Genomic DNA, 25,521 nt, shown 5'->3' on the forward strand with positions numbered 1-25,521 from the left:
AAAGAGATATTTTAAATTTATAACAAGTTTTATGTGAAAAATACAGACATATTTCTCATGCTGATTTCTATCTTTTCAGACTGTATGGAGATGAATCTGAACTGCATTTCTGGACCATTGCTGCCCACTATTTGCACAGCTTATCCCAGGAAAAACCTGCAAAACCAACAAATGCACCTATCCTTCAAGAACAGTTGGTTAATCCATTGGATATATGTTATGACATTCTATGTGAAAATCATTACTTCCAGGTATTTCAAGGAGTTAAAAGTAAACCAAAACCAAACCAACCCAAAATTTAATAAGAATGTGATAAGAATGATAAAGCCTCAGCATTGTGGCTTTCTTATTATCTTAGAGCTTTTCTTTGTACGTTTAACTTTATAATAAAACATACAACTCTGAATGAAATCACTCCCTATTATTTAAAAATAGAAAGTTCTTGGAACTTCTAAAGAACTTCCTTATTTTTTTAATTGCTCAGTTCTCTCTCTTCTGTTAATTTTATCTTTTTATTAATATTATCTAATAATATGTTCTTCTGTTAATATTATTTATTTTTATTTTTCATGCAGAAATTCCAACTTGAAAGGGTAAATCTGCAGGAGGTGAAGAGATCGACATATGATCATACCAGGAAGTGTGCTGACCAGCTTCTTCTCTTGGGCCAGGTTTGTGGGTAATATTTGAATTTTTTTTGTCCTTCTCTGTCCTTCTCTGTCTGTTATATATACTTACCCTGCTCAGCTAAAGTTATGTTTGTTTTAACTCATATGTCTTCACCCAATGCATAGTTTTTACTGTCTTAATGCATTACATTGCAGATGCAGTGTAACGACATGATATATTGTAATGTTTGGTGGTACTTTCTTCTGACTGTACGATTTTCATGGGAACCCAATAAAAATCTTTCCTTGCACTTTGTGACTAGAAAAGAAAAATTGCATTTTGAGTTGCCTAGAAGTAACTAAATAACAGTATCGTTGGGATAATTTAGTCTGCACTTACTACGCTCATTTTAAGTACTAATGGGTGTGTCTAATCTGCTCACTGAATGGATGAGCCTGATATGAATAGGCTGAACTTAAACTACTTCTATGCTGCCGTACATTTGAGCACGTCACCAAACATTACATGTAAAAGGTGGCAGAAATATTTAGTCTCTACTATCTGTAGATAATCCGTAAATGCTACTGTATTTAATCACTGTGCCGGATTTTAATATGTATTTAATGTGGCTTTTCATTATTTCTGTAACTAAGCCATCGCTTTGATTGACCTCACCAAATTGACCTCTCTAAAAGTTAGGCTCCTCATTATAATGAAGAGGCAGAGTGATTCATGTAATATATTAATTCTATTCAGAGACAGTTATCTGTAGTTGGTGTAACAAGCCTCCCTGGTTCAGCTGTTTATGGAGGGGCAGCTACTGTAGTGTAGTTCCAAAATAACAGGTATTAAATCAACCTTTGAGATCCTGGCCAGTTTCTATATCTTTACAGTTATATTTCTTCTGCTTGTTTTAAGGGCTTCTCTTCATTTTATAACTTTGCAAATGATTCTGTAAACAAGGAAATAAATGTTCTGAATTAAACGCTTCTTTGGCCCCTAGTAGAATTTTTAGGCTGCCATTAAGCGTTATATTCATAATGAATGATTAAGTGCTGTCCTCCCTGAGGATGCTTTACTGAAATAGAACTGTAATCATTACTACTTTGGTATATATATCTGTAGTCTGTTTTTGAATAACCTTCATTGTTATTTGTTCCATGTCCTAAAAGGGGTAAAAGACTGTTTAAAAGTTAATATCTTGTGGTCAAAGCTGTTGTTTTTTTTCTCTTGCCAGACTGACAGAGCAGTACAACTACTGTTAGAAACAAGTTCAGAGAATGCCCATTACTACTGCGATTCACTTAAAGCTTGCTTGGTAACCACTGTCACCTCATCAGGTCCATCTCAAAGCACCATTAAATTGGTAGCAACCAACATGATAGCTAATGGAAAGCTCTCAGGTAAAATGTGTGTTGAATTTTTTTGTTTGCTTGTATATTAGCAATTCTGATCATTATTAAGACCAGTAATGCAGCTGGGAGAGGAATAAGTCATTTTGTATAATAGATCTTGTAAGCTGCATGTGTTATAGTATTTTCCTTATACAGCATTCAACACACAAAACGAGTACTAACTTGGTTATGAAGCTCAACTTCTTTTGATTAATTTTCATTGGCAATTGTTTTTCTGGAGTAATTATCAACTTTTTGTTTGCATGAGAAGAAGCTGAGCATGTGAAACTACATGTTTTCCACTCGCCTAAGTTAAAAATTATTTAAATTCAGTGTCTTAGTACTGAAGCTGAAATACAGGTTTAGTTTTCCTTCCAGTTCAGAACTTGTTTCTTGCAACTACAGATTAATTTTGCTTGATGTAAGAGATGGTCTCAATATGGTGATTGACCAAAAAAGATACTTCCTATTCTGTGGACAATTAACACTAAATGGTTAGAAATTACAGTATGGACAACATTAAGATAAAGGATTATTTATTAAATTAGTCTGATTTATACAGATCATTATCGTTTTATGATGAGAAATCCAGTGAACAGCTTGTCATTTGCATTTAGAACAAAGGTAAATGAGTGTTTTGCAAAGTACTTCTAAGCTCTGCAGCCCAAGAAAAAGATGTGGTAACGAATACCCATGTTATATAGATAGTCATGTGGTAGAATTTAGTTTTTCAACATCTTCGTATGCTAAGAAGTAATATAATAGAGATCCTTTTACTGGGGATGAGTGATCTGCTCGCACTATATAGTAACTCTTTTTTCCCCTTATTATATCGTCTATTTTCTATTTTCCAGAGGGTGTACAGTTACTGTGTCTAATAGATAAGGCTGCTGATGCTTGTCGCTACTTGCAAACGTATGGTGAATGGAATCGTGCAGCATGGCTTGCAAAGGTATGTAATTTCTCAACTTTGTGGTGTAGCATAAATGACCTGCCTAATATGCGTAGGTATGAAGGATGCTGAGGGTGTTCAGTTAACTCCAAAGTTAAATCAATCTGAAGTGATATCATCAGTTCTTTCTGTGTGCTAAGCTATAACAAGGCAATCCATTTAGCTAGCATTCACAGGTTCTTCAGCCTTTTGTGACAGGATTGGGGCCTAAAAATGGTTGGAATACAGTTTTCTTACTTTTTGACTTACGAAGTTGCATATATGCACAGCAGCACAGAGTTCATTGTGAAAACCCATTCTGTGAAACTGCAAAAACCCATTCCTGGAAATGGATAAATAATTAGGCAATGATTTTGTGCTGAACTCGATCTAGCACGTGTACTGATTTTAAAGTTAACACCAACCACATATATTTGCACCAACTTTTGTTTTACTATGTCAAACTTATTAAAGTAGAAATACCTGGACTTAACATTAATACTCTACATTAAATTATGTAATGGACAGGAGTCACTATGGATTATCTTTCCGTGTGCCTAAGAAAAGTTTCTGTTGTTTCTCCTGCAGAAAGTATGGAAAAAAACATTCTCAGATTTTCTAAATGAATGATTCCCATTCATAGGAAAAATAAAGAAGTTTTGTCCTTTAGTCTTCAGTAGATAAAGATTCTTAACTTCTTAATACTTGAGGTTTTAGTAAAATCTTGCGGTAAAAAATTATGTTAATGACATTTAAATGTCAGAGGACCTGAGTGGACTTTTTATATCTATATAATTTTTCTTTATTATATTTGCTCAAGAGATTATTATACTTTTTAAAATAAAATTGGTAGTTTAAGATGATTTTGCTTCTGCCCAGAGGACTGAAGAAAGTGAAACAAAGCTCTATTTAGCTCTATTCAAAATTGTCTTTTCCATCTGTTAAAGGTTCGTTTGAACTCAGAGGAGTGTGCTGATGTGTTGAAGCGTTGGGTAGATCACCTTTGCTCTCCACAAGTCAACCAGAAGTCCAAAGCCATTCTTGTCCTCTTGTCACTTGGATGCTTTACAAAAGTTGCAGAGATGTTGCACAGGTAAAGCTGAAACAAGACAATCTGTATTTTGTCTCGTCTAAATCTGATATTTGAGCATTTGTGACTCAAAAGTCACGGGGAAGAGAGAGAGTCTACAGTTTGATTTCTGACATTTGTTTCTATTTTAGTGTGTTTTTCTTTAATTAACTTTAACCTCAGCAGTGTGTCATTTCTGTGGGCTTGAACTGATCTTTCTTCTGCAATTTCAGGAAATACACTGGCATTTTAATTTACTGCAGACTTTAAGATTGCTGGCACCTTTTGACCAAGCAGTAACAATTTATAGTAGCTGTGATTATTTCTCAGTGAGTTGAGCCTCGATCTTTCAAAATTCTTACATCAAATGTCAGTTTCTTGAATGCAAGGAGGAAGGGGGTGTACAAGATTCTTGGTAAGAGAGCAGTGCCAGAGTAATGGGTGCAAGGGGAGCTCAAGTCAGTATATGGGAACAGTGTGGGTTGTTCTTACGTACTGCCCAGGAGCAGTGTAGCAGCATGAGAAAATGAGAAAAGCACTGAGAGGTATCATGATGTAGTGAACGCTTAAGGCACAAAAGTGCAAAGAGCAAGGTAGAACAATACTGGGAACTGAGAATAGTCTGTAATGGTGTATAGTAGTTGTAATGTGGCAAAGGGGCAGCTAAATTTTTACAGATAATCCGTGGTGATTATCCCTGGTACTGATTATCCCTGGCAATGTTCAGAAACCCTGGTCAGCACTCAGTGCAGAAGAGACTTGCCACTCCAGAGCTATGTGCAAAGTTTTTGAAAGCCTGTGTGCAAGTTTTTTGATGCAGTGTCATGGAATATTTTTCCGTTTCCTTGTCCTAACAAATTATTATTTTATTTTTCTCCCATTTTACAGTATGAGGTACTTTGATAGAGCGGCTTTATTTGTTGAAGCTTGTCTGAAGTATGGGGCATTCGAAGTTAATGACGATACAAATATCCTTTTTCTGAAATCCTGTTTATGCATTTGTGTTCTTGCAGACAATTTTATGTGAACTAATGTTAGATGAACTAATCTGCACAGGAATAGAAGATCCTATTTTTGTTTTACAGGATGTGCACGTGAAAGAATTTTGAGGAAATAAATGAAAATGAATCACTTGCATAAATCTGTAACACCTTTTCCTCCTGGACGCTCTGTGAGGCCAGTGACACTGGAAAACAAAGAAAAAGTAAAAAAGAAAAAAATTAATGTAGGAGAGAAAAGAACAGATGATAAAATGATCTTTGCAGAAGTCAGACATTGTTACTTTAACCAAACCACTGATTTTACTATATAGTCTATCTTTTAAACACTAGCTTAGGAAAAAAAAAATACCATATCTATGGTATTCTTCATTACAGTCTGCATTTCTAACCTGGTGTTCTGGAACTCTGAACATGTGCTCTACCATTTTTATTTAGGTATATCCAATAAATAATAACACTTATGTAGATTATACCTGATTTGTGTTTTATGGAGTCATCACTGATGTCAACTTGTAAATTAAAAAAGCTAATAAGTCATTTGGATAACGCCAGATGCATCTAATTAGTGACTACGAGTTAATGGTTTAATTTCTTTCACAATTTATGATGCATTACGGTAGTGCTTATGCTTATCTGAAATTTTTCTGTTTCAGTTTATAGCACTTCATGCACTGTCTGATAAATACTAATATGCATTCAGTAGTAGAATTTAAAGCAACACTTTTGTCTGTATTTTTGCTGAAAAATATTGGATTCGCACAATTAGCACTTTCATCTTGGGATTGCTAAGGGGTAAGTTTGAAGAAAAAAAAAAAAAAGTAATTTTATTTTTTCATGTTTGTTTTCCTTAATGCTTCATTTACATAAACTGATTCACGCTGTATATACAGATTATGCCAGGAGCTTGAAGCTTCTGGGCTTTAAGCAAGGAGCCATTATCTTCGCCTCAAAAGCTGGAGAAGCTGGTAAAGATTTACTGATGGAGCTCAAACAGCCTAAAGAGGAAGTGACACAGGAGTAACAATTTTACCTTCACTGTTAAGAGGAAACTTCCTATCAAACTGGGTTGTCTATCAGGTTGATACTCCACTGTGTGAAAGCGAATTTTCCCTGGAATCGCTGTAATAGCTCACGTGTGTGATTTGAGCAAATGTTGTTAAATTTGTGTGGAGGCAAGATTAAGAACTGCTTTATGTTTATTTTTAAATTGTCTTCATTTTCAAGAGAGGGGAAAATAAGGCTATGATAAACAAGAATATATTCAACTTCTTCAACTATAGTACAAATCAAACTTAAAAATATGCTGAAAGAATTCTATACCTGTGTAAAAGTCTACTCCATTTACTTCTAAAAATCAAATCTTTATAATTCTTCACTACTGTTGTATTTATATGTATAAATAATTCAGTCTGTACTGTAAAAATATAAATATATTTAAAGAATAAAGATCACAAAACATGCTGTTCTTTACTGGAAAGTCATGGATTCTCAAATCCAATTTTTCTCTTTAAAATTGTTGTTGTTCTAAATGAGTTCATTCTGTTGTCATTTTCATAACTGGTTGGAATGGAATCTTTTAACAAGTTTATTTACAAAAGGCTCCTCACATTCCAATTCATGAAACGTCCTTTTTTTTTTTTTTTTTTTTTTTTTTTTTCCAATTAAGTCATTGTTATATTCTCTATTGTTCTGAAGTGTATGCTCCCTGCACACTTTAGGGATTAAGTTCTGCCTTGTCTTGACTGGTTAATGGGATCAAAGAATAGGAAAATAATCCTACCTCAAAAGCAGTAAGATAGGCTCCTGCATTTGGGAGGCTGCTGATGCTCTCTCCGCAGTTACTCTTTTATTTGCTGTTTGAATGTCTCATGAATTAACAGGAAGAAAAAGTATTGGATGAAGCCAGAATCACTGGATTTAAAATTACTTTTTATGGTAAACACATCTCATGGTCCAGATACTTAAGGATGCCACCGACAGCATCTCTCTTCAGTTTTGTGCCAGTATTTCAGCAGAAACAAAACATCTTCCCACAGTATTGTAATGTTTAAATGCTTTTTTTCTTTTTCTTTGTTGTTCTTTGTTGGATGTATCTCTTCTATTTATTGAGATTCCACAACTGAAGAATGTATGCTAAAGTTAAATTGCACTTGCAAGTTGAAGGCTGTGGCATGTGAAAATTAGTCTTGGCTAAAAAAGCCAAGTCTTTAAATGAAGTTGTTGGAGCTACTGAAGTTTAGTAATGGTAGTGAAAAGAATCATATCCTGCAAAAGGTTTGCCCTTTAAATGCAATTCTAAGGCTTTTCTACTTAAACTAATAGCGTATTTGATTCTTCTCATGTTTAAATATTTGTAAAATGCATATTCTACCCTCCTTCCTAGAGGTGCACCAGCTTCATTACATCTCTTTAATTCTGTAAACGTTTTAAATCTAAAATGGGATTTCTGATGAAATTTAAAAGGTTAGGAATTTCAAGAATGACAGTTTTTATACAAATGTGAGTTTCATTGCTCTAAACGCAAAAGGAAATGTTTAAATCATAATATATCTTACATAGGTCCTACCACATCTTACATACATTATAAAGTGTCTTATCCACTTAAGTGTCTGAATAAGTCTCTTAAGACACTTACTCAGTGTCTTATTACTGACACCTGTGTAGTTACTCAAGCTTGATAAAATAAGTGTACAATGAAATTTGCCTTAAGTATTATCTTGTGAGCAACAGAGTTAATCCAAATTAACTGTCATTATCAGTGGGCTAAATATTGGCTCACATTGAAAACTGCAACACTCCTCAATTCTTAATCTTGTTTTCAGGAGCAGTATGGAGGGACAAGGTCAGCGTAGAGTTAATGTAAGCACACCCAAACTTGTTCTTTTGACAAATCGCATAGAATCGCTTGTCAGTGGAACTCTGGAAAAAAAAAAAAAAATGCTTTAATATGTGCTCAGAGTTACGAATCTGATCTAACATTTTTAAAAGAAAAGCATTGCAAACGCCTTTTGATACTGAATGTTTCTATATACTTTTAAGTGTGAAGGTTGCAGAATAATGTGTTGAAACCTGTTGAAACCTTTGCAATGAAAATACAGCATAGAAGTGGTTGAAAAGTTTATTTAGATAATAGTGTAGTCACACAATAATAAAATATAAAAATAAAACCCCTTTGTAAATCTGTGTGTCTTTATTTAATACAAAAATGTTATCTGTTGCACTTGGATGCTGATTGTGTAATTGTTATTTGCTATCTGGACTGGAACAATGTTCAGGGCTAGTTTTAGTAGAGGAAGCGATCAACCTTTGTATTAGTCCCACTTTCCATAGTAGTGCTTATGAGATGTTGGCTTTCAGTAGTACTAATTGCCAACCTTTACTAGTAAACAAAATACTAGTTTGGGCTAAATTAAAGCGGGATATCGTCTGTGCTCTCAAATCTTGAAAAGCATGGAAATAAGTGATTAAAGCAAAGTAATTCCTTTCTGCTTTCAAGCTATCCCACAGACTGCCAGTGCAAGACTCCCTTTGCAAAATATGAAATGCATTTAGCAGTGCTGAGATCCGTATCAATGAGCTCTTCTTTCACTTTTGTAGTTCAAGAAACTTTCCTTTTAGCTCTTAGGATGCTTTTGTCACATTGGCTTAGAAGTTTGGTTTTGTTTTTTTATTTGTTTTTAAAGTGCAGATAAACATTTGATGTATATGTATAATTGGGGTCGTACAAATAAAAAAGTTTCTAATAACTATGATTTTAACTCCCTAAAATTTTGAGAGTTTAACTCCCTAAAAACTTTGAGAGTTTTCCTTGAACAACTGTGAATAGTTCAAGAAGCAGGTAAAATTTATAACCTGTATTTTCAGGGTTTTGCATTTTGAAGCTTCTGCCAACGTTGAAGTCTTAATGCAGCCATAATGATGGAATCTGTATTTGACCATTCTTAGCAATGGAGAAACAGTAGAAGAAATGAGTTTCAAGTTGAAACTAAGAGATTGTTTACTCATCTCTTTGAACATGAGTCTTAAGTGAAATAAGCTTGATTTTAAATTATGTGAGCAGATTGTTTGGTAGTTATTTTAAGATTCATTTGTGAAAGGACAGGACCTTTGTCCATAAGAAAGGAGCTTTTTGAACTACATCTTGGGTTGTCTAAATTGAGAAATTCTAGCTGGAGAACATCTTAGAGCATGACTAGTGGTGGTTACCCCTTTCATTATATTACATGAATCATTTTAGACTTGTATGACCAGTGAAAAAACATGCATGTAATTGAGCCTGCAGGTGTTGGAGATGCAGAAGCCTTCATCTGATGAAGTATTCTGAAATGTGCACATCAGATTTGTGAACCTCATTCAGTCCTGCAGTGTCTTTTTCTTTCTAGATCTGTGTTCCCATTCAGCTTGTGTGCTTACAGTCTGAGATTTATGGTAAATACTGACATGGGACTCTTGTGGTAGTACTTAATTTTAAAAATCGAAATTATTTCAGTCTTATACTGGATGTACTAAGTCTAGATGTAAATAAAAAGTCTAGAAAAATAGCATAGCAGCTAAGGTTCAGTACAATCAAGCCCTAATTAAAGTTTTACTTGGAGCATGGTGTGCCTCACAACACAGTAAGTGTATGTAAATGAATAACATTGATTAACTGTGTCTAAAATTGCCTAACTTGGATCAGCTCCTGAGGTGCTTTTCAAAAAAAAATATATATATGATATACATATATATTTATATGCACACGTCCATATATAAACTATATAGGAAGAATCTATGGAAAATGAAAAAAATATTGCATGGTATAATTTCTTTTCAATAAAATTTAAATCAGTCTGCCAATTTATAGACCTTGCAGCCAGATAGCAGCTTATATTGCATAACAAAGAAACCTAATCCAGAATGATGATGTGTTCAGTGTCTGAGTAAATATTCCTGAGAGGTAAATATTCCTAAAAGGATTAACATTAGAGATAGAAAACTAGGATGATCACAGATTTTTTAACAAGAAAAGCGTTTGGTTTAGGTGATCTCTGCCTTCCCAAAATTGTATTCTAAAAGCTCAACTGAATGTGTAATTGCTGGGGGGTGATAAAATAACAACATGTTGGTAAAGAGTACTATGGTGTTGTGTTTTTTTAAAATTACTTTCTCTGAAGAAGTCTGCACAATTTTGATATTACTGTGAGCCCAGTAAGATAACTCATTACAGAGTTCAGGGGAAAAAAAAAAAAAAAAAAGTTTTACCAACAGATCTTGAACAGTCGCATAAAATTCTCTGGTCACGTTGATCCTGTCCCACTGTAGTATCTTTGAATTGTGACTTCTTAATACTAAGTTGTTCAGTTTCTACTTAAACACTGAAGATGAGTCACAGCCATGCTATTTTCTAACTACCTCAGCTGCTTTTGCTAGAAGGCAGCAATTTGAAGCAGAATTAAAACAGAAACAGCTGAGTTTGGAAGGTGTTGGCATGCAGCGTAGTTTCCTGAACAAGGCATTGGTCTACTGTATGAGGACTAGTGAAAATTAGAACCTACAATTCCTGCAGGAAATCAGAAAAATCAGAGGAGAAAAATAGTTAAGCTTGCATTGGTTGTGCTTAGGCTTTATCCTGCAAAAAAAATTTCACACATGGAGCTGTATTTGAAAGTGAGAGGATATCAGAGAAACAATGCACTGAGCAGAGATGATGCTGTGGAAAGAATCTCTTCCCCCTTATTCAGCGAAGGCAGGTGGTGATATGGCAAAGCTCAGCATAAACTTGTAAGAAGAGGAAAAACTAAGAAATTGGGAAGGAAGGAGATCTTAACTCTTGAATTTATATTTCTTTGAAAGCCCTTTTTCATAGTGTCTTGGGAAAGCAGTGTTTTAAAAGGCTTCATTTAAAATGAAGAAACGGGAGAATGGCGAGATACGTGTACAATCAGCAAATAGACACTGCTTATGCATATGCTCAAGGTATAAAACTGCTTTAAAGTCAGAGGCCTAATACAGGATTAATCATAAGGAGATTACTTGTCTTGATGACAAGTCTTGACTCAAAAAATGTGCAGGATGTCTGTCTTTATGGTTACCTGATATAAAACAGGTTTATTTTATTATTATTATTATTATGGGTAATAATTATTGTCAAGTACCTGTGTTATTACCTTCTCTAAGTTTCTACATCTGCCACTTTTTAGACACATTTTATTGTTTTTGGTTTATGTCTCTAATAATTAAGAAATTAATCTGATGTTTTATGTTAAACTACTTGCAGGACTAGTATCTACTCTTTACATCCAAGCTAAGCCGGAAAGTTTTGTTGAAGATTTCCATACAGATTTTCTGCAGGCTTTGTATCCCTTGTCTGGATTTTCTGTGTAATTCCTTTCTGTGCCATCAGCAATAGCATTTTTTTGCCTTATGGAAAACTACCCAGATTGCTAATGTAGGTGTCATCCTCCAAGATCATGGCTTCAGTCCCTTCACTGTGCTCAGATAGTCCTTGGTCACCTGTCAACAAGTTGGTTTTATGGTCTAGTTTCAGTTCTCAGCAGAGCTCCAACTCATCAACTCGTTTGGTTTGATTTTGGTGTTTTCTGTTGTTTTTTGTTTGTTTGTTTTGTTTTGTTTTTAATATTTTTTCCCTCTCCAGAGAGACTGGGTTTTTCTAATTAAAGAGGTCAGTGACTTGCTGCCTATCTGTCACTCTGCTCCCTGGTTTGGGGCCGAAGGCAGGCGGGGCTGAGCCGCAGGCTGTGCTACCAGCACGTGGCTTTTGTCTGGTAGGGCCTGGTCTGGAGTGAGGCTTGGCAGAGCCGCCCTGGTTGGAAAGGTTTCAACCCAAAGCCAGAACCACGTGCTGAGGAATGGTTTTGCTCTGTGTCCACATCTACGCCAAGCCAGGAACACCCTGCCATTACTCTGCAGTTTCCACTGAACTAGCTACGTCAGGTCTCTTGAATGTAGATAGCATAAACTAGTCTTCTCCCTTGACAATTAGTGACAATAATTGCTCCAAATGCCTTTTCCATTATACTCTTAATTCTGACATATCTTGGATGACTTTGGCTATATCTAATGTCTTTTGCTTGAATAAAGGAATTTGCAGTGCCCGTATTCTCACCTAGGATCTGTGAGCACAGGGCTAAGCCTGGCAACCTGGAAGAGTTTTTGGGTGCTCTTTTGCATGTGTGCTCCTTTCTGCATCCTCCTGCTCGCTTTGCGCTTGTGTCGTGATAAAAGCTTAGCTGGCTAGATAATTATGTTTTCTGTTCGTTTGTTTGCTCAGAGTGTTTTCTGTTTTGTTTGGCTTTTTAAGTAATGTTCTGCTGTGTCAGTCCCCTGATCTGGTTAATCATACACTTACAAGGGGCCAAGGCACAGAGATAGCAACACAGACATGAGGGTTTGGAGTGAGGGTAGCCTGGCTTCAGGTTGCCTTGAAACTGAAAGTTCTGGGGAGAGAAAAATACATGAAAGGTTCGTCTTTAATTTTGAATCACAAAATTTAACTTAGAACATCTGTATTTGAAGATACCAACAAAATCATTTGCACTGCAGGTACATACATCAGATGTGTCCCATCAGTAGTTAGAAATCAGCAGAAGGTAAGAAGTTGAAAGCATCTGAGTCTTTTTTACCTTACCGTATTCTTATTTCAGTAATTTCTTGCATCTGCAATTTTAACTGGTATCTACAGTAACTGAAGTCTTGTATCTTGACTTCCATTTGCTTGCAAAATGTTAATCCCTATAGCACACAGGATTAATTTCATTCTGAGTTCTTTTACTTTTTTATTCCTGACACTCCAAAAATGAAGTTTTTGTTCCACAGTCTCTAGGGACTGTTTTTCAAAATACCAGCCTTGTTTTATATTGTTGTTGTTTTCCCATGTTACACAACAGAATAGGAGCTGCATCAAAATACTGTATGAAACAGCTCATTTGTCCTCCGTTTGGGAAGAGAAAGCAGACAAAACAATTTTCCAAACTGGAACAAAATGGAGTATTTTATTTCTCCCTTCCCTTCAGAAAAATATTTCTTAAATACTTATCAAGCCAGAGAGCCTTCTCTTTATGACTGTTTCTTCCAGCTGTATTCTGTGGTTTACCTCAGCATCTGCTTTCTTTTTCCACTCTCCAAAGTTATGCCTGTTTCTGATTAAAAACAAGCTGAAAGGCAGATTAATGCATTGCAAGAAAAAGCAGCCTTGCTAATATCAAAAGAGACCAGGAAGGTAATTTGTCAATGATTGCCCAGTCCTGGATATGGTGTTTTCTGGTAGCAGCCTTTTCTCCCAGTAGGACTAGGCTAATATATAGGTTTTGTATTATTATTTTACACCACAACCATCTCATCAAAAAGCCAGGACACATTCTTTGAACCCAGCTGAAATCATTTGTTTATCCTTCCTGACTGCTTTGCAGGCAAATTCCCCACCACAAAATGATTTGCAAATGTATTCTTCTCCTTCCCACTCCACCACATTATCATTTTTTTATGAACTTTAAAAAATGTTTGTATTTCTCTGAAGTCTCACTGCTTTGTGATAAACTCTTGCATGTCCTCAGCTTTCAAACCCAGGAGGCAGTGTGAATAGACAAAATAGATAAGTTTACACGCTTTTAAGTTGTATATTGTCTTGCTGGATGTCTCGTCGCAGAGCCTTCCAATATAGGTTGGTATCTGGATAAGATCCCTTGATAGGATCCCTTTCTCCTTTCACCTTGTTTTCCCTAATCCGCATACTCCTGCCCACCCCTCAGGGCATAAGCAAATCACCACTGAAAGACACAAAATGTGGTATTTCATTAAAATCCTCCCAGGAGAGTTTCCAAAATCCTCCCAGTTTCCAGCTCGTGCAGGAGAGGGCAGCAGAGCTCAGGCAATGGACCAGCTGGGACAGTCACTTGACCTGTGAAATAATGCGACCCCAAGGGGTGTTTTGCACTTTCCCACTAGGAAACATTCACACGCGTTCAGTCCTTCCGTGGGGCAGCTCCAAGGAACAAACCGAGCAGGAGCAATTGGATTTTGGTGCAATGTATAACCAGCTGCTTGGAAAGGGAAGAATATTGAGGCTGTCCAGGCAACCAAGGTGTAAGCAAGGCACCAAGGTGTAAGAGCTGGGCTTGTTTCTAAGCATGAGGCCACCCCCTCGCTTGAAATCAGCTTTGATTTGATGTGTCAGAAATGCTGGAAAATGCATTACAAGTACGATTTTAAACATTACGTTGCATCTAATGCAGACAGGGTAAAGTTTGTTTTAAAATTTGTTATCGTAGTCAAGTCTGGTTCACTCTATTTCTGTGTCAAAGGACTGTCTCTTAATTATCCATTATTTACAATAAAGGGGAGATTTTGCTTTCTAGAAAATACCGAGAACAGACCTGCACACAAATTGCAGCAAGTGCATCCGATGCTCAGGTGATGAAAGTAATCTGTTTCTGTGTTTATCTGGAGGATCAGAGGATGCTTATGCCGGTAACCCACGGTAAATTGTTGGCAGCACTCCTGCGAGGCAGCACAGATCACAGTAGCTTATTTTATGTGTGTAGGAAGAAGAGAACAGCATAGAAAATTTACAACAGGAAAAGTTCTCTCTGACAGTTTTAAAATTTATATACCTCAACAAGAGCAGTTTTAATTCAGTAGGAAACCATCCTTGAATTTTCAGCTCGCAAGTTAACACAGATACAGATTACTTCTTTTGGTAGAAGTATCAAATCTTTATTGCTAGTGATGAGAGGCCGGAGTGGTTCTGACTCGCCAGACCCAGCTCAACAAAAGACACGGTTTTCTTTGGAAAGAAATCCCAATGGAGCTTTCAGTGGATGGTGTTTATGGGGAGGCTTGTTCTGAATGCAAAGCATCTCACTTGATAGTTCTTCAGCTAACATGGACAAAAGTGATGGGAAAGCCGGGGCAGTGAAGAACCTGACATTGAAAGTACTCTTGCCTTTACCTTGCCAGCATCTCCAAGAGCTTGGGTCATCCTCCAGCTTCAGAGATCTTTCATTTCCTTGTCCTTTTCACATCACAGGATCATGAGTTTGTACCTTGCATGTCGCTCATGCAACTTGTCAGGAAAAAGCATAATTTACCAGAGATAAAACAGAAGAAACGCTCTGTGGAATGTCTTTACACAAAAAGGGCTTGTGAAAAGATAATGACATGAAGATAAGTATTGGCTAATGCTTTGTTTGAATACAAATGACTTATCTTATTGAAGCAATTCTACTTTAAAACACAGAGCTGCTAATACCCACACCCCGAAGCCAGGGATTGAAGAAATGACTATATAAAAGGAGCTCATGGTCCTTATTGAATTGGCCCTATCCCAACAATTAATTCACCCTGGGATCCTGCTTGGTGTCTGCCTGAAGACCACAGGATGGCAGCATGCAAGAGCATCACTTGGGCGACAGCTGGCCTCCGCTTCTCTTGCTGGAGTTTTGTGTGGTGTGGAGAGGAGAGGTACTCCCTTGCACCCCGGTTTGGAAAGCTGTTTTGCCTCAGCTCTTTGCAGTGGTGGTCATTTTTCACTTGTTTGCCCATGACTTTGAAGAGGCAGTAGATGCTCTGAGCAGTAAGCAGTGCTGAATCGTCTGAAGCCAGCTCAGACTGATGGCAGTTGCACTCCAGCAGAAGAATAAATTGCTTGTATAAATAAAGATGATGTAAACACAGGTGATGTCAGGAGAGCTCCAGCCCAAAAGCTCTCCTGGGTTCCCCGAGACAGTCTTTTCTTAGCTCTTCTCTTACAAAAGGGCTAAGAAAACACTTTCCTTGTCCTAGCCTTAGCTGTGATCCCAGCAACCATGCTGGGGCACAGGGCTGGGCTACATCAGCTCCCCTGATCTGTGCTTGTGGGCCTGCATATTTTGGGGGTTTTGTCATTCATCTTTGTATGAATCGGGAGTAGCTGCTCTGAAAGAGTCCATTTCATTTTCTTTTTAAGACATGTATTTCTGGCTACTTCTTGTCTTGTAGGTGAAAACATCCAGAGAGGCCTTTCAGTGGGCTTATTCACAGCTAAGTCTAAATCTCAGCACTCACCATCAGCTGCTGGGAAGGCCTGATAACTCATGAAGGCAAGGCTAAATAAAAAACGCATTACTGAGACTTCCACAAAACTAATTAAACCAAGTCTGAATGCCGTATCTGATGCCTGATGCACAGACACCTGAGCACTGCATAAAAACCTGCAGACCCCAAACAGGACTGTAGCACATCACAAAGGATGGACCAGCTGCTGAAGCTCTGGGAGAGCCGTGGTGAGCAGGACAGCTCACAGGTAGGGAATTGGGGCAGGTCTGCAGCACCAGCAGGAGTAAGAGAAGAGAGTTGGGGAATGGTTTTGCTTTCTTTATAGTCCCCATACTGATTTTACTTGCTCAGCCTCAGCGTTGCTGAACAGAAGAAGCTGAACTGATTTTCTCTCAAAGCAACTTCTGTCTGGTTGGTCAGGATGGATGTTGAGGGCAACTCTGGTACTTGGGCATCTTGTCTCCTTTGGTGGGTTTGCGAAAGGGCCTGTAAATGTAGGACACATGCAATTTTTTCTTGCAATGCGACAGTAGGATGTTTTGCATTATGTTCATACGAACCAGCACCAAATCCAGGACCCACCCATCTAACTTGGCATAATGTTCAGAATAGTAATGACAATATGGAAAAAGAGAAAAAAAAAAAAAAAAAAGACATCTGCACATCTGCTACTATTTTATATATCTATGTATTTTTGGCCTTATAAGAGTAAGAATATTTTCATGGCATATTTTCATGGCAACCAAATGTAACTTCTGGAGGGATACATCCGTGCATATTAAGTATATGTCTGTCTTTCAACATGTGTCACTGACTTGATCAGAACAAAAAAAAAAAAAAAGAAAAAGAAAAAAAGAAAAAAGCCCAAGTTGTTTTATTTCAAAATTTCAGCATTTACATTTTTTGTAGAGATATTTGACCAGCTATGCAACCATTCAAAAAAATAAAAAAATAAAAGTACATTGACAAAACAGTTCATGTTGAGTACAGCTCTCTGTCATATAGAATTTTCAGTGAGTTATGTCAAATCTATCTTTATCTGAACTTCTTTGAGAGTAAATAATCCCTAGGAAAGTATGTTTTCCTGGGACTGCTGTTGGCAGTAATGGGTCTCCTCTTCAGGGGCTTGTGGCAGTATTGCCACTTTGGAGAACTTTGTATGTGTATTCATTTGCCAGTTTAAAGCTTTTTAATCAGTACATTGAGAGTAAGCAAGAGATTTAGACGTGAGCTGGACTCTGTGGTTCTTATGGGTCCGTTCCAACTCAGAATATTCTGTGATTTCAGAGATTGGCCAACTCAGTTTATATTAAAAAACACATGCCACTTCACCACTAACACAAAACAAAATCAATATTTATGAGGCAGGGATATGGCAGCATTGCATTGCTCCTAGAGTTGCTATCATCCTTGGTTAGGTGCCAAAATAAGCATGGCTGGAGCTAAGGACAGTGACAGTTTTAATGTTGTGCAGCTCAGAAACTATCGTAGCTAGAAAGAACAGAGGAATTCCAGTAGCAGAAGACCTTCCTTTTATTCTTCCTTCTTCTTTTTTTTTTTTTTTTTTTAAAGATAGTACTTTATGCACCATGAGTTAGAAATGATATAATTTCAGTTTTAATCACTTGTATTGCTGACTGTTGACTCATCTGTTTTTCAGGATCCCATTTGTTGCTACTCATGTTTGTGTTTTGTTTCTGTTTTTGTTTTTGTTTTTTCCCGCCTGACATACAGTGGTGCTGGTTTCTTATTTATAAGAAACTTGTAAGGCTTTCTGCTGGCATATCTTCCCCATTCTTTTCCTGTTGTAAAGTCTTCTAAATCATAACATGTTTTCACACAGGAATGACTCACACTGAGAGGCTCAGTTCCCTCCAGAACTTTTTCTTCTTGTCAGGGCTGTGTAGGGTTTCATCCCAGACTGATCTGTCCTTAAGTTCTGTGCTTCTTACATACCTAACTTTTGAAGATGGTTTTCTTCTCCGTGTCTCAGTGGCAGAGGGCTTCATGGAACTAATTATCTCAGAATGAATACCTTGTTGGGATTAAAGGCCTCAATTAACAGCCTTTTGGTTTTGTGATTTTTTATTTATTTTTTTAATTTTCTGTGTGTGAATCATGGGCTGTTCTTTAACTTTGTATTCCAAATTTTCATTACGAAAAAAATGGTTGTTTTCTCTGAATAAGATTGTTACAGGTCCTCTGTGGGATTCCAGTTCAGGGTTCAGTTATAAAACTGAGTGAAGAGTTAATTGCTTGGGCTCAATCCCATACTATTGTTTGGTCCTCTGACTCAATAACGAATATCTTTAAGCTGAGATAGCTGATGGGAACATTGAGGTGAATAACCTACAAGAGAGCTTTTCACATTCACTGTGATGCATTTCCAGGATGTAACTGAGTGTAGCCTTACTGCAGCCAATTGTACACCAGCTGAGGATCTGCCCAAAGATTTCTTATGCACCACTCCCTCACTAAATTCATTCATGCTAAGTTATTCAAAGAGAATGACGTGAAGGGGGATTGTGGAAAAGAAAAAGAAAAATGGAAAAAAAAAAAAAAGGAGAAAACAAACAGCAAAGCAAATTCATATTTGCTTTGAATGTTTGTAGAAAAGGGTTGGATTCTTTCCTGCAACTTTGGCAGGTTCTGATTCAGCTCTGGCAGTAATTATTCAGAGCGGAGATGGATTTTGTATGAGAGAGAGAGAAAATACACATAATTCCCAGGGAGTCTTGACAGGCTATGCAATTAAACTGATCTCTGACATCTCTGGACAGTGGGAAAGGATCAAAATGAAGTTCATGTTTGATATATATAAATTCTTAAGGTCGTGGTCTTCCAAGGTGGGATGTGATTCTGCATCTGCCCCACAGTTGCTGGTTAGACAGGAGGTCGTCTTTTAGAAAGATGCCCAATCCAAATTTGGAGCCTTAAGTAAAATTACAGCTTCTGCAAAAAAAAAATACATGTGCTGTATTTCCAGAGTGAATCAGCCAAGCCTCAGCTCTTCGCCATTCACCACGACGCCGATCTGAGGGCATTTCTGTGTGTCGGAGACGGAGGAGAGCTGCTGGAGGCTGGCCAGGCCCCGGCCCCCACGCAGGGCTGAGCAGCTCGGAGCTGGAGGTGCGCTGTGGGGGTCACCCCACTCATGAGGCTGGGCCAACTTGCTTCCTGCCCATGGGTCGTGTGGGCACGGTGGGGTGCAGACATGTCGCAGGGTTTCACTGCTCTCTTCCCCTGACTGCACAGTTTAATCGTTGTCCACTACAATTCTCTTCAAAGTACGTGGGCTCTTTTTGAAGACAACACGTGGAGTGAAATTCAGCGTTTCTGCTGCCTTTGTGTTACTGAGTTATTCTGTTTCTTTTGAAGACCCCTGCTGAAGTGCTGCATTAGAGTTTTGCCAAAAGGGTTGCCAATCTGCTTCCCGCTTAGGCGTGCTTTCAGGAAAGCATCATTTTACCGATGTCTGTCTGAAAGCTGAAATGAGATTTTCATTGTGATCGTATTTCAGTTTCTGAAAATCATTTCTGAGCTTCCCAGCAGCAGTGTTTCTTTCAGTAAAGACTTTCATCAAGCAGCCTTTTGTAATATCAGGCATGTTATCTACCCAAAGCAGAAATAAATTCAAAATATTTCCCATGCTGGTAGTTGATAGGAGTTGATCACTCTCACGTGTCCTTAGTCACACATTCTGGTGGCATTTCTAGACATGAATAATAGTTTGGTTTGTTATTTTTCTAATAGGTATCAGTGGTTAGAATGGAAGCTAAATTCACACGTGCTATGTTGCTCTCCATTTCTGCATGCTGTCCTAGCACAAGAAGCTTGCTCAGAAGCAAGAAGCCTTCACTCCTCCCCTTCTGTTCATATGTTCAGTAAAGAACAAAACAAACTTTCCAGCGATAGTTGTGACTGATATCTATAAGGAATGTGTTTCCCTGTAGATATTGTTTACAGACTGCTTAATAGAAAGCATGAAGTTTTTGGCATGGTGCATCAAGGACTTGCTTTGTCCTATGCTATTAAGTGAAATCCAGAACATGAATTCAAACTGAAATGGAAACATTATGGAATCATTAGTTATTGTTGATGGAACTGTTTTTGTTTGCTTTTTTGCTTGTTTATTCTTTTGTTTTGTTTTGTTTGGTCTTTGTTTTTGTTTCTTTGTTTGAATGCAGAAGCTGTCACCTCTCCTTACTGGTAAATCCTAAAACCTAATGCTATTTAAAGCGTCCCAGTGTGAAGAAGTTTAAGTTCTGTAACAAACTAGTTAAGGTAAGAAAGCATATATACCTCCATATATACCTCCTGATATGATGGTGGGAGAGTAGTGTTCTTGCTACCAAAATACCCAGAGCTGCTGAGACAAGTTTTCCAGAGCTGGCCAGATGTGAGAAGGCTGGTAAGACTTTCAAACAGACATAAAGAAGGTTGACTTCCTGAAAAACAGGACAATTTCACTAAAAATAAACAATAGAGATCATTTTAGTGCAAGGTAAATTAAGTAGCTGGATGAACAGAAAGAGCACAGAAAGCTCTTCTTGTGTACAGAAAGACCTGATTCTTCCAGTGCTGCCTGCCTACATTTTAATTTTTATATTTCTGAAAAGGTAATAAATAGGAATTTCAACTAAAAAAAAAAAAAGCTTGCTGCTATTTTTTACCGTATAAATCCATTCATATGTACAGGAGCAGTATCATACAATCAAGAGGCATAAACAGATGAATTAACCTTAATGAGGTATTTGGTAATTTCATTTCTGGATGTCTAAAGTTTATTAAACTTTATTGCATGACAGCAGGAAAGAAATTATAAGAACTTATATTATAATTTATAAGAACTTAAATTATAATTTATTGCATGACAGCAGGAAAGAAATTATAAGAACTGCTGCTTACAAAGCCTTCACTCCAGAATTTTACCTTGTTACATGAGGAAACAGAAGTAGTCTTTTCTGTCAGGGATGTTCATAACACAATGTGGGTTTCCCATTCATTGTAGCAGCTGCTGTACTGAGCAGCAATGTTTGCTGTCCATAGCTGTTTGATGTACAGCATTATGTTTTATATTTCATCTACTAATTTTCTATATCTTCAGACTTCTTTTGGTCTAAGCAGACTAAGAGCTTTGTAGAGAGCTTTCTGGTCTCTTTGACCAGAAAGCGATTCTTCCATCTCAATTTGCTAAAGCCTCATGTGTTTCTTTACCATCTTCTGAATACAAGTTATTTCCTTTTACATTGTGTGCTGTAAAGTATTCATAACTTCTGATCAGTTCAGAAGCCTGCATTTCTGTTGACAGATCTTTGTTTGACCCTGTGGTCCAGATAAAGAAGTCATCTCTCCTGTAACCAGACTTCATCTGGAGCAAGCGGGTCAGGAGGTAAAAGCTGAATAAAATATTTCATTTTCACTAGGACAGGCAAATTGTTTGGACTGAAATTTTTATAACTGCATCTGATTCCAAAAGCAGACCTTACAACTGAGATTGTCATGTTTAGGGTGGGACTCAGTCAAATGAGGACACCAAAGGCAAGTCAGCAGCCCAGTGGTGCCATGTACCTATGAACACCTGACAACTGAGTATCTGGCCACCAAACACCTAAATCTCCTAAAGTTTTTGTTTCCACATTGCATTTTTTGGGAGCAAAAATTCACAGATAACCTTTTGGTTTTCCAAACTTAATGATTGTTGAGAATAAGTTCCTCTTTTCTTGACATTCGTAATTTAAAATCCCCTCATTTACCTCTCTCTCTCCCTACATTTTCTCCAACAGCCTCTCTGCAGCCAGGATAGAGACTCAGGCTTAAAAACTATTATACCTTTGCTGACTCAGTATATCAGAAAAGACCTAGGCAACATCTGCTTGTGATCCTGTAACCAGATCAACAGACTTTGAGCCAGCACTGGGACATGAAATTAAGGTAGGGAGTACAAGGCATTAGCCAATACTATTCTCATCATCTCCAGAAGTTTCCTCTGAAGTGGTTTATCCACACTCCATATTGGATCAAGCCAAAAAGGGAGTGATAGCTTTAAGGCATACACAGTGTATATTTAATAAAAGGAAGCTTTCAAGAGAGGAATGTATGAGCTAATGCAATCCAAGAGCAAGAGTAACTCATGCTTCAACAAGTAATATGCATTTTAGTGTCTGTAGCTGATAACTTGCCCCTACTTGTCAATGCTAATTATCTCCTGCTAAATGAAAGTTAGGCTCTTAGCGGTCAAGAGATTCAATGCTTAAATGAAAAACTTCTTAGTTGCCAGCTAATAAGTTTCTACATGTGAGGGATATGTAAACATACTTATTTAGTACAAGGTCAGTTGGTGCACAAGCTCCAGCTGGATAGTATATGTGTGGCAAAGAAGAAAAAATCAGAAAACAAGACACATTTCAAATAACAGAGCCAATACAACATGGCATGTGATAATATCTTTGTCATTGGGCATTCTGAAGTAAAAATTGCCATGGCAGATTTTGTAATCTATGCCAGAGGTGGCTTTTTTAAAGAAGCAAAGACACACATATGCTAGGAACAGCACATCTGGATTGTCCAAGTCCAGAAGATTAAGTGGCTGGCTTCTCATGGACTACCATTTTCTGTCTGCTTTAAATATTTTCACTCTCTGTATAAAATATGTTCTCTAGTGCAGCTTAAAAGGCATTGCCTTCTGAGTCTCAGCTGACATCAAGACATTACATTGTGTCCAGCCATAAACTCCTCCACGCATATTATACATCTCAACTACTAAAAGCTTTTGTTTATAAAAAAAAAAAAAAAAAAAAGGCATGCTCCTGAGCTGGAGGAAAGAATGATGAAAAACATTTTTTGGCTTTTATAAAAGGTGTATTTGGAATTAAAGCATCCCATTTCAACGGTTATTTGGAAGCTGTGACGAGGATTCATGAGGTCTTGGAAACCTCTTAGGATGGATGGAGACCACACAGCCTCTTGGGGAAACCTGCTCCACTGACCTTATGAAGAACATCTTTTCTATTGGCATGTTAAGCCACTTGACTTTGGATATTTGAAATCATGAAACAGATGTAATCCCCAATATTGACTGGTACTTTGATACTCTTCCATTTCTGTGAGGAGACATGACTCTCCATTTATCTTTGGAGGCAGTGTTTTGTCACTAGACCAAGCTATTTTGGGAGAGGATTTATCCAACCTATTTTGATGGAGCTAATGCAACTAAGAACATATATTTCTGTGAAGTGAGTAGAGTTGTCTGTTGGTTGGCCCCTTGTTGAAGAAAGCGGACAGGAACTGTTGCTCGTGTTTTGCTTTGCAGTATTTCATGTGGGGCATGAAAGCAGGTGTGCTCTGCTGCTGCCTGTTAAATGGAGTCCATCAAGCAGGGTAGGAAGAAAGAGTAGCTGATTTGTAGTGCCAGATGGAGCTTTTGCAGTCTACTCCCTGTCTAGACTCAGGGAGCTTTCCTAAGGACTTTGGTTGCCTTCACCATTGCAGAACAACTGATCAGGGTTTCAGAGGCTTTAAGCCTGTACTTGCCATGAGCTACCAGCTGTGACTTTTGGCTAGGTTATGGACCTCACTGTCTGGTCTGTATTGGGGGCAGCAGAGGAGAGTTTTGCCATTTGTTTAATTTCCCATGCTGCAATAGTATGGCAAAAGACAGAAAAGTTGCTCAAACTAGGTTTTAACTTCAAACACAGAAAATAGCTGAAAAGCAGCAAAACCATGTTCTGGAGTAGCAGTCCATAGAGCCTTAAGTGTTTGGCATGCAGTTATTTGACGTTTCAATAGGACTCCTCACACACTCCAATTTAAGCATCTGTTTAACTGCTTGGTTGACCAAAGCCAAGAACTCTGAATGTTGTATAATCACATCTCATGTTGGTACCTGTACAAGTATGTATATATTATTGATGCTGGATGTCTGGAAGTAATTTGAGCTCTGTTGATAAGTCCCTGAGGTTTGTTTTCTCTCCTCTCTCTCACTTTCTTCTTTTAGAATTTAGCTTAATAGATCATCTATAAATATCAGTATCTATTTGTTGGTGGGAATATAGGAGGTAGACATTTTGAGCTTATTTGCTTTTTGATGCTGACCAAGAAGTGGCCTTAGGAATGACATGTATGTATCCAAAACACGACAGACTTCTTAGTACCTACCAGTCATTAGGCTATGGCTATTGATTAATAAATTCTTTGAGGAGGGTGTATTTTTAACGTAAAGAATCACAATCTAATCAGATATTTTGGTGCTCTTTTCCATGCATAGTAGATAAAGATTTGTATTATTTTTTACATGTTAAAACTAAAATAATTGCCTTGTTCTCTGACACAAACAAAACTGTTGAAAGATCTTAAGATATGCCATGGTAATGGATGTGTTTATGACTGACTTTTATCTGTAAAACTTGACCAGATAGGAAATTAAGGCTAATGTTTTAAAAACAGAGAAAGAAAAGAAAAAAAAAATGATTTTTTTTAAATTATTTTTTTTTCAGAGAAAATGCAATTGTAAATGCCCAGCACCTTGTCTCCTTCTTCTCTATCAACACATCTGCTATAGCTTGGACAATGCCATTCAGAATTTATGCTTGCCTTTTCCGTGATGGACTCATGACTACTGCATCAGCCAAGAGGTAGGTGAACTGGTCTTTCTTGCCTCCATGGCTCCCAGTTCTCCCAAGATTGTGTTGTTCACTCCAGGCTCTTGCCTGTTCTGTGCCGAGATATCATCCACTTCAGTTGTTGAAGCTGCATGGTTGCACAAACCTTAAAGAGCTAAAGGGAAAGGAGGAGACAGTTAGACTTTTGATCACAAGACTTTGGCAATACTTGTTTGGTCTCCATTGCTGTTGTTTCTGTCAGATGGAGTCAACTTTCTTAGAACTCTTCCAAAAGATGTAAGCACAGTGCCTTGACCAGTTAGGCAACTATGGTAACAGGAGTTTAGATATTTTACAGATTTTCATGTTATGTAATTCACCATTAACTAAGGACCTAATTTCTGCAAATATATCTCCTACACGGTATACTTGGTATCAGTAGTAGTCCCATAGAAAAATGAGTCTACAATATATATTTGTACTTTCTAATAATGTATTAGCATGGACTAGTTGGTGCTTGGTTTCCTAAAAAATTTTTAAGAAATTGATTCTCTATAAAGCCATGTTAAGGCAATTCATATCTTCAAAAATATTTGAATTTCTATCTAAAGCACATTGTTTTTTCAGAGAGGTACTTAACAATTGGTATGGCATTGTTGTGTCCATGCATGAATGCAAAAACAGATGCCCAGCATTTCTGTATGCATGCATGTGATTAATGTACTTGGGATCAGATAGTGCTGCTCTTAACTGGACTGAACCTAACTTTAATTTATTTTAAGCAAGATTCTCAAAGAAAAGAGGAGCCTGGCATGAGGAATAGGGAGAGGGCACAGAACAAAGCCCTTTACCTTCATCTTTCTTACAGATGCCTCCAGAGATTCAT

At 37.4% G+C, this 25,521-nt stretch overlaps 1 protein-coding gene and 2 long non-coding RNA genes across 5 annotated transcripts in view; all 3 read left to right on the forward strand.

The window, feature by feature from the left end:
• Positions 1 to 8,171, forward strand: part of WDR11 (WD repeat domain 11) — a 42,195-nt gene extending 34,024 nt beyond the window's left edge. For both annotated transcript variants that reach the window (XM_084525977.1, XM_084525978.1), the window contains exons 23-29: positions 80 to 251; positions 576 to 671; positions 1,847 to 2,012; positions 2,858 to 2,955; positions 3,882 to 4,027; positions 4,892 to 4,971; positions 5,868 to 8,171. In XM_084525977.1, coding sequence (XP_084382103.1) covers positions 80 to 251; positions 576 to 671; positions 1,847 to 2,012; positions 2,858 to 2,955; positions 3,882 to 4,027; positions 4,892 to 4,971; positions 5,868 to 6,025 — 916 coding nt within the window. In that variant the 3' untranslated portion in view covers positions 6,026 to 8,171. The remainder of the gene's footprint in view (positions 1 to 79; positions 252 to 575; positions 672 to 1,846; positions 2,013 to 2,857; positions 2,956 to 3,881; positions 4,028 to 4,891; positions 4,972 to 5,867) is intronic.
• Positions 8,172 to 12,461: 4,290 nt separating this feature from the next.
• On the forward strand, positions 12,462 to 19,195 carry LOC311439818. The gene is made up of 3 exons (XR_014695026.1): positions 12,462 to 12,593; positions 15,979 to 16,282; positions 19,022 to 19,195. It is a non-coding gene; the product is annotated as an uncharacterized lncRNA (long non-coding RNA).
• A 2,640-nt stretch (positions 19,196 to 21,835) lies between these two features.
• The window catches only part of LOC311439817, a 31,196-nt gene continuing 27,510 nt past the window's right edge, over positions 21,836 to 25,521 (forward strand). For both annotated transcript variants that reach the window (XR_014695024.1, XR_014695025.1), the window contains exons 1-2: positions 21,836 to 21,969; positions 24,531 to 24,668. This is a non-coding gene — a long non-coding RNA (uncharacterized lncRNA). The remainder of the gene's footprint in view (positions 21,970 to 24,530; positions 24,669 to 25,521) is intronic.

Source organism: Aythya ferina (genome assembly GCF_964211825.1).
Source record: "Aythya ferina genome assembly, chromosome: 7".
Classification (NCBI taxonomy): domain Eukaryota; kingdom Metazoa; phylum Chordata; class Aves; order Anseriformes; family Anatidae; genus Aythya; species Aythya ferina.